The following is a 12,083-nucleotide window of genomic DNA, read 5'->3' on the forward strand; positions in this document are numbered from 1 at the left end:
ACACAGGATGTGTTATGTTACTGCACATCACTGTCGGTTGAAGGAATACTCATAGCTGATGTCTTTGTTTAGTAAATAACCGAAGTGGCCCCTAGTTACGGCTCTGCGGCGGGCACCCTGCTCTTAAGAACACGTGACATCAAATATCAGTATTTTGTGATCCTCCGTGATTACAACAAAGAAACTAGAACAATAGGCAGGAAAGCATAAAGCTGGGGCCCAGTCTACTCCTGGCAGCCGAACAAGTAACATCCGCAGCCAATGGCTCAATAACCAGTCACTCGCCCCATGAAATAAAGGGCCAGGTGAGGCTTCTATATGGAGCTCGGACCAGGATCTTGGTCTGAAATCACTCCACTGCTGGCTTACAGTATAATCAGACAGCCATCAGTATAATCATAGCCGGCCTCTCACAGACTCCAGTGACTGATCATTGTGGGATCGGTGTCATATTATGTGCATGCGATGGGATGACTGTTACATACGATGAGTGTTTTTGAGTGGAATTACAAATCTCCTAAGTGATGTGTCCTCGTAACAAACGGCTTTCAAAAGTTCTGTAAGTTAATATCAGATTTATCAACATTCCTTTGGTAAAAAACTACCCTCCGAACGCTTAATGGACAATTGGATTCCATGTGCATGTTACACATGATAGCTGCGTGGACTCTTTTCGTGGAGTCTTTATTGCCAGGTATGAGGGGGGGAATTCTGCAGAATCCCCCAATTTGCATTGTCTTCAGGCATCCAATCAATGGCAAGAATCGTCAGCCCACAGAGGGCCACAGCGGTTGCAGCCGCTGAGCTGAAGTTTTTTTTCCTGTTTCTGAAGCTTGTACACATTAACATACTCATAGTACACATTCTAGTTTCGTAATACCGTCAGGGACACTAAACTGACTTATTTAAAAAGGCATATAGTATTGCAGCATTTTTAGTGTTTTTCCCTTGAGCTGATAATTTGTTCATTAAATATTTCAAATAGAGCTTTATTATTATTACTGCTCAAATCGGACAACTCTGGACACTTCGAAAGAAGTAGAATTATTCATGTTATTCATTTGGATTTTATGCATCTTTTGTGTTCATGTCAGCAGCTATATGTAAATAGCAGGAGAATCAAAGTAAATGGACTCGCCAGTTTGGGTTTGTTGTACCGCGTACTGTAAGTGTATACGCAAAAGATCATTCCTAGTTGAGAATGTGGGTTTTTACAGCCACAGTTGTAAAGTTTTATAATAAAAATAACCTCATTACAAATATCATTATATATAGATTTACGTTAAAATGTGATCTAGGCTAATATACAACACAATCCACAAATTGGATTCAGTGGAGGATCTAAGTGGATGCTCCTTTTTACTAAAGGTTTATGCTCATATTAATATTCAGAGACTTTCCAGGGTGGTAATAAAATCGTTTTAATGAAATAAAAGTACAAAATCTGGAACAAATACATAGCAATAAAAAAAAAATCACTTTACATTAATGAGCAGACATTGTCGCGTTGATCCACGGATTTTTATTTACAATATCTGTCTGCTTTCAGTTTAGATCTCCTGCAAAATAAAAACAAAAATAATTTTACAAATGAAAATTAATACAAAGTTACAAATATGTTTTACAAGTCTGTTCACATAACTGTTTACGTGTTATTAGCTTGTGTACCAAATCCGTTTGCTCTGCTCCAGTTTGACCTGACCCAGTTGCAACTGTTATCTGCAGAGTCGAGTCCTCCCCGGGGATTATTCACTAAAGCAAATGCTTTTTGGGGCCTATGCCAATGAATGTCTGCTGCAAGTAGAGATTGGCTGGCCCTGAAGAGGTAGCAGGAAAGTTCAAGTCCCTGATCTAAATATACATCACGAAGGGCTAATCCCAGAGCCTTATGAACAGCCCCTGCATAATGCATAGGCAAAGTGGGGGATAGCTTTAAACTCTCCTCGCAAGTATAAATGAACAGTCTAGTATATACCGTGCCGCCTCACCAACAAATGAATTTAGTTCAGCTGAACACATTGCCTGCATGCCTTGGAGTTGGAGAGGAGGCATTTTTGCAGGGTAACAGGCAAATGCATATTTACAGAATCCCCCATGCATTTTCAACGGGAAATACATGAAAAATACAATACGAATTAAGGTGCATAGGATGGCTTGACTATCCATTTAACAATGCATTAAAAACACCGCCTTTAGTGAATGTATCCAGCTGAAGATCAAATAAAAAGATTACAAACAAATGGAGTGGCTCTCGAAAGGAACATAAAAAAATGTATGCCTAATGATTACGATTGGAATGGACAGGAGTTACATAAAGTGAAGTGGCTATGAGTTTAAACGATGGCATGTGACAAATGTACCTGTCTAAAAGGGTTTCGTGGAAACTTCCTTCTTTTCTGGCTTTTTTGAGATCTTTGTGGTCTTCTTGGCTTACTTTAAGCTTACGATCCTGAAAACTTTGGAACTTCTTTCTGTAAAATGAGAATCACATAGTTAACATATACCGTATTGGCTCGAATATAGGCCGCACTTTTTTCCCCCACTTTAAGTTTTTAAAGTGGGGGTGCGGCCTATATTCGGGGTCTAGCGCCCGACGCCCGGGACATGCAGTCCCGGGCGCCGGGCAGGCAGCGGGGTTAAGATACAGATCCCCCGCAGCGGTGCAGGGGACCTGCATCCTTCTCCCCGATACGCTCAGACAGCCTCCCCTGCCAGCACTTCCCACGGGGGGGGGGTGCCGGCACGGGAGGTTATCTAAGCGTTTTACCTCTGCCCACCCCCGACTTACCGGAGCAGACTCCCGGGTGTCTTGCGGGGCCGGCGGGAGACATTTACGCAATACGCAAATGCAACTTCCGGTAACGGTACCGGAAGTTGCATACGCGTATTGCGTAGATGTCCCTCGCCGGCCCTGAAGACACCCGGGAGTCTGCTCCGGTAAGTCGAGGAGGGGGGGCAGAGGAGGACAGCGGCAGCGTATCGCGGGGAGGGAGGACAGCGGCAGCGTATCGCGGGGAGGGAGGGCAGCGTATCTCGGGGAGGGAGGGCAGCGGATCTCGGTTAGGGAGGGCAGCGGATCTCGGGGAGGGAGGGCAGCGGATCTCGGGGAGGGAGGACAGCGGCAGCATATCTCGGGGAGGGAGGACAGTGGCAGCATATCTCGGGGGGGAGGACAGTGGTAGCATGTTTTTTTTTGGTGCTTTTTTAAAGAAAAAAAACTTTTTCTTTAAAAAAGCACCAAACTTTTAGGGTGCGGCCTATATACGGGGGCGGCCTATATCCGAGCCAATACGGTATATATATATATATATATATATATATAATCAGTTTCCTGGGGGCACAACAATATAACAAAATAAGTAACATTTTCTATAAAAAGAAAGTTTTCATGGTCTCTTGTAAACTCACGTGGATGAATGACTAATGCACAACGCGAGACTGTGAGCAATTTTGCCTTAAAGAGACTGTCGACAGAACCGACAAATAAATAATGCATAACATATAACTTTGAAAGAATCCTGTGTGTTTACATCTATCTATGTATCAAAAATTATATAACAAGAATGATCAAGGCGGTGACCAAAAATCTACATCTACCTGCAGCCTCCAATGAAAGAATGAGGTTTCACATGCAGATGAAGCCCTAGCAATGACGGAATTATAGCGCTACCATAGAAACGGCGCTCGCATCTGCAATTGACTTGCATGTTGCATGCGCACATCAATGTCTGTTTGTGCTGAGACGTTGTGCATTGGGGGTGTATGGGATCCAGATTTTGTGGGTCGTGACTCTGCCTACCTCGCTGTATCACTAGATCATGAGGAACAATTTTGTTTGTGTATTATAGCTTTGGTGACTATGTGTACTCTATCCTGTGGTCAGTATGTTGTATTATCATATGTTCGTTGTGCACTTTGGTTTGTCCGTACTGTTTATCTCATGACAGAGTCCCTTTAAATACCGTTGACATTTCTCCTGTAGTGATGAATGTGGAAGACAGTGCCTTGTGGGCAATTTGATGCAATGCAGTATGGGTCCATCGGCATTTCATTCATCCACATTCTGATATACAGCTATACCGATGGCATGCAAATGTAAACCGGAGTACATCAGTCTGATGTATGGCTTAATGCATGGAATGAAAATTGAGCTCCGTTATAAATGTAACCAATTCCTTCTTTCCACGGTAACTACTCATTCACATGATCCACAGCTGGATGTTTGTTACATATGCTTGTGTGTTTTGACCATCATCAATAAACGCTCCAGCTGAGGGAATGTGTGTTAAAAGATTTACTAAATTAATTAAGTTTAGCCAGCAGATGTAGCTGCTAGTCAATGTCATTTATCTAAAGCTGTATAAAATATTAAAACACCCCGTAGCACAGCTGATTATTTATAGGGAGGAACATAACTAATGTTTCTGAGAGAAATGGAATTATTAAACAAATCAATTCTCGGTGAGGCTCCAGGAACATACAGTACGGGGCTGACAGACAACACATACATGTAATTGATTTCACACTGCTTAACATTTCCCTTGTCTTCAACGGGGATGTCATCTTTTGTATTGCCTTCTCTTTCGGCACAGGAACGAATCTACAGGAAAGAAGAAGGAGAATCAAATGAATTGTATATTTATATATATACATAATACACAGTATGTATATATATATATATATATATATATATATATATACATAATACACAGTATTTGACGGCAGAGGGTGGTCACGCCAAATATTTATTTTTCTTCTGTTTGCTCACTTTGCATTTTGGTAAATGATAAACATTAACGTACTGTTACACACACTATGATAAAATAACTGGTATCAGTCACAATGAGCTAAGGTGTAGCACTGTACCTTTATCATTTCTCCTTCACCGGCTGATTTGCTTTGTACAACTAAATCCCCTTCATCATTACAGCTGACAAAACAGCTATTGGAAGCAAGCAGAGCCATTTTTCTCTGTAAGGGTAAAACACAACTTTCAGCCTCAAAAAAATTAAATCAAGTATACATTATGATTATCACATAGGTAGGTTACTGACTGTTTTCTACCATATATGATTTAATAACACACTTTAGTAAGGTTTAAGAATCCACTCTAGTTTCAGTAGTCAACACTGTGCAATCTGTGACCTTCAGTCCAGCAAAATTCGACCATTTTTAACATTCCAGTCACCCGGACTATTCTTTTGAGTAAGGACTCGCCTCGTTATTCGCAGCTAGTGACACAGTCTCTGCTTGCCAACTAAAATGTCCTTGGATTTGAGTTCTCTATTCACCAAGAGAAGGTTCAATTGATTTAATATTGCTTTGCTTTTATGGAAAAGCAGATATCCCAGTTCCACCCATCGCATTACGATGTGCAGGTGTGAAGAGTGCCTTGTGTTATCTTTTCAAATCATTGAACTACGCTCACTTGATCACATGGACTGAGATTTTGTATGCACTTTTCAGTGTAGATCCAGCAATTAGTGAAGCAAACTAAATTGGTGTAAATTGCAGAAATCTATCCCTTTAATTTGCCACATGTACACTCAATGGAATAAGGGGGTGATTCAATACACACAAACAGTAGATACACTGTAACTATATTAATATTTCATTTAAATGAAAATAGACCTCTTGTTTACATATATTCAATACAATTATATTGTACGCCGTCCTAAACGTATTTACAGGCATTGGAATTGATATCATCAATTTGAGAAGCACAATGTACATGTCAAATAGTCCACAGATAAAATCTGTCCATGTCATTTTAATTGACCCATGCAGTTAGAATAAGACGTGCCAAGGTGTGTGTGGCTTAATCAGTTCCTGTAAAGGGAAACATAAGGCTAAAAAAACAAAAAAACACAATTTTTTTTTTTTTTTTTTTTTTACATAAGCTAAAGCTGCTAGTAAAATGCAATGGTGAGTTCTCATACACGTTCCGCTCATTATACAAGAGAAAACTTACATCTTGAAACACAGGTTCCCACTGCTCTCTTGGCCCTATAGCATCAGCACGACCGATGACCAGGCCATCTGAATTAATGCCCACATACTTCCCGTAACCGGACTTTAACGCAATCCTTTGAGAGAATATCATGCAAGACAAAAATGCGGTTACATAGAAAAAGCAATACGGCTGACAAGACTAACATAAATCAAGAAAATTTTAATCATTCTTGTGGTCTGAAGACTAGCATATGAACAGATCTAGAAGTATTTTACATGTCAGCCTTGCCACACAACATACGTACCAAAGGAGAGGGAAAGGAGAAAGAACATCATATGCAATGACTATTTATTAGTTTACCTGGAATCAGATAGCTTGACAGCAGTAAACTGCTCTGGAGGTGCAGGCCCCTCGTCATCTGTGGGGAAAGAAGGTTACCATTTACTTAATGCAATAAGTCCTGTAATACCCCAAGAGTTACTAGTAAAGGATAACATGCCTTTGTGTCATATGAACCTCTTACAATAATAACATATTGAAGTTCTTCCAGTCCGCCAGTCCTTCTATGTGAAACACTCAATTACCGATGTGAGTCAAGTACCCAGCAGCTCTTGTACAAAGCACATACGGACACATGAATGCATAATACAAGCGATCACAGTAGTTCAAGTACTTGGGCATATCCATGTCACAGTTGACTGGCTTATATGAGGAAGCAGTCAGCATGAAAGGGAGCAGGAAGACAGGAATCAGTGTTCCTGTGTTGGTCAGACACCTTTTAGATAAAATTACCTTTGTGTGGAGCTCCAATTGTGAAAAGCCCGTTGTCTAGGGCATGAATGTAGGCCCCTTTGTCCATTTCAATAGCCACTGTTCCTGAAACGTCACCAAAGCTTTGGACAGTCCACCAGTTTCCTGAGAATTAGATGGAATAAACTGAAAACATCATATTGAGAAGAGAAGGGAACATAAACCAGCACACGCTTTAAGCTGGGGACAGACATTCGAAATAAACATTCCTGTAACTGTATTGTCAAGCAAACACTGCACACCTGTCACAGAAGCAGTAAATAGGTTTGGCATTCTATAAACACCGATGATGGTTGTCACTATACCATTCAAAAAGTCTTAGCAAGTCTTTATATCCTCTTTGTTAAAACCGACAAAGATGGGAGGAGGAGAAAGATTTATTTAGAAGTTACTTATTACACTGCTTAACAAAAATAAAAGAGCTTGATTACTTCCTAACCACCAGGAAATTAAGTTGAAACAGAGTTGTAATGCATTTTTTCAATGTCCAAATAAATATTTTACGATATCTCTGGTGATAAGGCACAAAGTCTGGCTAATTCTGTATTAAATTGAACTTGTCTGGTTACAAAATAGCTAGAATAAACACTAGATGTTTTTAAAACCACATCTACTGAAATTACTTCACGGCGCCAGCTACATTTGCTTTGGAGTGCAGCACAAGCAATAAATACTTTCCCCCACGATCTTGAACACGCAGTGGAAAATAATTGTGGACACTCGGAGCACGATTCAAGTGGCTACTTTTCTTTCTTACATTGCTTACACAAGCCGCCGACCAATTACCTTGAATAATGTTACCCTTGGGACAGCTCTTATCTCAGCTGTCTCTCTCACACAAGCACAATTGCTCATACTTTAAGATCCAAATGCTAGTTATTGTGAAAGTCTGCCTGTTAGTGACTCCACAAAATAGCCATCCAGACACATTAGCAACTCTTTGACATCACTGTATAATAATCAGCTCACCTTATTTTGTAGAATAAATCCAACAGTATTCTTCATCTCACATAATCATTACACTCATTATGCAGATATAATTCAAAAGAACAATGCAAAAAGTATTCTCCGGTTAGCGCTCTCACCTACAATATCCAGTTTGTCTTCTTCAGACTCGTCTCGCTTTCTTTTCTTTTCTTTGTTTTTCTTCTTACTAAACAAGGATATTTAATATAAAATTACTTTCTGTCATTTATTTTAAAACCATTGCTGTTTTCAATGAGCGTATAGTTTTACAATGAGAAACTTCAATTAAAAATGATGCAGTAGACTATTAAGGTGGCATTTAATTACATATTTTAGAAAACTAATTAATTGAAATCAAAATATTACACCATGTTCTTGTCTATCTATACAGGAGGGACACATCAACTTTGTTTCCAGCTTTTGGCTGATGAAACTCAGAAACCTGATGGTTACTTTGTAGACCTGAAACAACGAATCGATAAAATCGATAATAATGGATAACGGGAATCGTTGTCGACGATTTCCGTTATCGATTAATCGAGTCGTCGTTGGAGCGCTCGGCTCCTTTCACTTACCTCCGCCAGCAGCGTTCCCCCGTTTCTGCTGCAGAGCTCTGTAGTGTCCGTCTGCTTGAAGTTACGTAATGACGGATGTGACGCGCGAGAGAGAGAGAGAGAGAGAGAGAGAGAGAGAGAGAGAGAGAGAGAGAGAGAGAGAGAGAGAGAGAGAGAGAGAGAGAGAGAGAGAGAGAGAGAGAGAGAGAGAGAGAGAGAGAGAGAGAGAGAGAGAGAGAGAGAGAGAGAGAGAGAGAGAGAGAGAGAGAGAATGAATATGATTGCCGGGTGGGAAACTGATGGGGCAGAGTGTGGGTGGGTGCAGGGCATTTCATTAAATTATTAAATATTGTTTTTTTTATCCGATTAATCGATTAATCGAAAAAATAATCGGCCAACTAATCGATTATTAAAATAATCGTTAGTTGCAGCCCTATTACTTTGTCATCTCTAACAAGTATTTCATTTTTATTGGGCTACCAAAGAAAAAGATCCATCAAGCATGTAAAGTTCCATAAACTTGTCTCTTCAGCAGTCTCTTCTGCAGATGGAATGGATTTTTCTTATCTCTAACAATCATACGTGCAAACTAGTTGGTTTTCTTTTATGATGCACTTCAAATGCCCTTTTCAGGTTTCCAAACAAAATTGTAAAACTGAAATAAAATGCCCAACTTCTATACAGAAAATACATTACTTTATCCATTTAAAATCCGTAGAAAAAATACTTGCTTCGTAAATAAAATAATACTACAAAATCTGTGGCATCTCATGTAGTTGGCATCCTGCCAGCACTGCAGGACAGTGACAAAAAGTGCCAGCCAAATACACTCTTTTTACAATGCATTAAAGTTTTCATTTGGCCGTAAGTTATTTCTAAAGAGCTCCAGTCTGGTCAGATTTGTTTGTAGAATGTTAGGTGTTAAAGATGAAGATCTGACTTTTGATGGTGGGCACTTAAGTGCACTGCTTATGGCTCTGATTTATGAATTGCTTTTACAGACCCGATGGCTACTTTAAAGGACACTGCAGTCATCATATTAACATGGAAAAGATGATACATGACAGATGACCGGTCCTTTTAAATTATCACAGAGACATCCCAGCGATGCACTTCAAACAGCCACTCAGGTAAGAGCTTTATTTTCATTAACATTAAAGTACATTAACATGCATTCTCTTTGGTAAAGCTGTGCATGACTTATATTATGCCCTCAATTGGGGACACACAACAATGTATAGTGCTGGGGAACAATTCATTTGATTTGGCCCTGCATACATTAAATAACTGTTCATTTTTAGCTTGTACTGCCAATATTTAATAAAGCTGTGTGGACATTTAGCCATTTAAATATTGCTTACCTCTTATGTTTTGCTCCCTTTAGCACCAGTTTAGTGGATTTAACTCTTGCATACTCAGCCATGGTTTATTAATAGACAGCAGTCCAGGTCTCCTGGGGCCACAGCTGCAAATAACAACAATAGCTTTACAATCTCAGTCTCGGATAAAGCATGGTATGGAGTGAAAAACACAAACTACTGGGACTAACTCCATGAGGTTCCAGAAAATGTCAGTACCCTGTGTAATATGCTTAAAAATGTAGAGAGCAAATAACAAGTTCAGACCCCGCACGTTTACTGTATATGATATAATCGTTTATCCGTATATTACCTGATAACCACGTATATAATAACTCCCTGACTACTGTACCTCTAACTCACGTTTCCGGTCCGGTTACAGCGGAGCATAACAAGGCTAAGAGGACAACAATTACCTAACCATAGGAAACTCTCGTCATTAGCGCTGAAGGCTTTCCCAGGGAAACGCGATGACGAAACTGGCCGCATAGCGGCAGACTCTGGACAAACAGTACTGATCCCTGGGAAGCAAAGGCAGCAGCGCCCTCTGGGGAGCCCGCCGAAAACGAACTTATTCTAATACAGCGGCAACGTATTGTGCGCTAACATAGTCATACAATATACAACGCTTAACATAAGGGAAGCGTTCAGTGAGCGCTCTCCAGGAGATTATGCACTTTGAATTGTATATTCAATTTGTTTTACGTCATATAGAGTCTGAATATAATGAATGCGTTGACTACCCTTTCGATGAGAACTCGGGTGTGTGCGAGTGTCTGGGTATGGTAGTGTGTGTTGGTGTGTGCGCGTGCATGTTAGTGTCGGGTGCCTGGTTGTGTTGGTGTGAATGATTGGGTGTGTTATTATAAGCTCTTGTGTGATTGTGTGTGTGGGTGTGAGTGTCTGCTGGTGTAGTCTGTATGTTAGTGTGTGTCTGTGTACATGTATGTTAGTGTGAGTGTGGGGGTGTGTGAATGTGGAAATGCTATTGTCTTTGTGCATGTGTGTGTTAGAATGAATGTTAGTGTTGAGTACCTGGTTGTTGGTGTCAGTGTCTGTGCGCATGTGAGTGTGTTTGTGCAAGATGGCAAACTGAGTCTTGAGGGGCCTTGTCTTTTTGTATCGTAAGCCAACCATTTAATGGTTTAGGATAATCGGGCATATAGTACATATAACCTTGAGGTATTATATAAGTTATGTAGCAAAATTTTAACACACATACATTTTTTATTTTTTTACTGATTTAATAAATTTTTTGAGATGTGACAGAATTTGTATATTTCATCACTGATTTTCTTTATTACTCATAGACATATTACTTTTTTTTAAGTTTTCAAGCGTTTTAAATCACAGCATCAATATTTGCAAAAGGCTTAGCTTTACAGTGTGTTCATTACTCTTTTGGTTTTTTGCCTTTTTAAAGGGATTATAGTGATTCTGTTATAAACACATGGCTAATTAATACATTTTTAGCCAAGGAAATCTAGGATTGTTTTACATGAATAAAAATGGTGTCCTCTGCTGATCCAGTTGGTTTAAAAAATGTCCACTATGAAATATGTTTGTGCCTTTCTCTCTTTATTATTGGCAAACTTGGTCTGCCGGTGACCGATAAATAATTGCAGTGATCTTGGTGATCAGATGAGAGATGCAGGAAATCCAGGGAAGATAAAGACACAATGATCGCATGTTACATTTAGAGAAGTTCAAATATATCGACATGGATGGGGCTTGCCTGCTACTGTAAAATTTAAATTTTAAGGAATACCCGGTTATTCTTGGTACAGTGGTCATAAATCTTATTGTACTGAAATTGCCAGGCAGCTTCATATTGTAGCATATTATATTCAATAGATGTAGAGAGCTTGTTTATTACACTAAGTAACTTCCTTGGAGTGCTCAATGTTCAGCATATATACTCATATCTACTATCTTCCAGGAAATATCATTGATAAAAGACATATACGATGTCTTGTGTCATATCATACGTTTTAGCAATGAATGCACCCTATATTATTCATATGCTGTTAATGTAACGAAATCACTGTAAGCTAAATTATAACAGTTTTTACACATGGTCGAAGAAAACATTGGTTATTAGGCTGGGAATTTATACTGAGTAAATGTGAAATATTTAAGTGTATACATTTTCTAGCAATTATTTAAGCTTTAAAATAAAATAGACATGACATTTTTATGCGTCAACAATGTAAGTAACATTGTGACATGTGATATTGCTTTGTATACAGTATGTAATATGATAGCGGATATTCTAAAAATAGTGTTGTCTTGCATACAGCAAGATAAATGCCCAAACCTACTCCCCCCCAGTAATACATAATTAAGTAATACATATGTTACTAATACTATACTGCTATAATAATAATCATAATTAGCTGTGTTAATTAGGTTTGCAAAGAAGGTGTGAACTATGCTACTTAT

General features: G+C 39.3%; 1 protein-coding gene across 2 annotated transcripts; it reads right to left on the bottom strand.

The window, feature by feature from the left end:
* Positions 1-1,396: 1,396 nt before the first annotated feature.
* On the bottom strand, positions 1,397-10,117 carry FRG1 (FSHD region gene 1). Of its 2 annotated transcripts, none has more exons than XM_053459024.1 (10): positions 9,955-10,117; positions 9,645-9,748; positions 7,849-7,916; positions 6,746-6,868; positions 6,314-6,371; positions 5,972-6,086; positions 4,867-4,971; positions 4,509-4,600; positions 2,361-2,471; positions 1,397-1,559 (listed from the first exon to the last, which is right to left on the bottom strand). In XM_053459024.1, the coding sequence occupies exons 2-10, from the start codon at positions 9,704-9,706 to the stop codon at positions 1,523-1,525; spliced, it is 771 nt and encodes a 256-aa protein (XP_053314999.1). In that variant the 5' UTR covers positions 9,707-9,748; positions 9,955-10,117; the 3' UTR covers positions 1,397-1,522. The 2 variants fall into 2 exon arrangements, with proteins under 2 accessions (XP_053314999.1, XP_053315006.1); XM_053459031.1 differs by having other exon boundaries at positions 9,994-10,116.
* Positions 10,118-12,083: the final 1,966 nt, after the last annotated feature.

The sequence above is a fragment of the Spea bombifrons genome, chromosome 1, assembly GCF_027358695.1.
Source record: "Spea bombifrons isolate aSpeBom1 chromosome 1, aSpeBom1.2.pri, whole genome shotgun sequence".
Lineage (NCBI taxonomy): Eukaryota > Metazoa > Chordata > Amphibia > Anura > Pelobatidae > Spea > Spea bombifrons.

Bases quoted from the DNA above. Each gene is read 5' to 3' on its own strand.
- FRG1 (XM_053459024.1), bottom strand. From the start codon at position 9,706: ATGGCTGAGTATGCAAGAGTTAAATCCACTAAACTGGTGCTAAAGGGA. The intron at 6,087-6,313 runs GTAAACTAATAA...ATTCTCTCAAAG, and splicing joins GTCAAGCTATCTGATTCCAG to GATTGCGTTAAAGTCCGGTT. The intron at 2,472-4,508 runs GTATGTGTTGTC...CTCATTTTACAG, and splicing joins CAGTGTGAAATCAATTACAT to AAAGAAGTTCCAAAGTTTTC.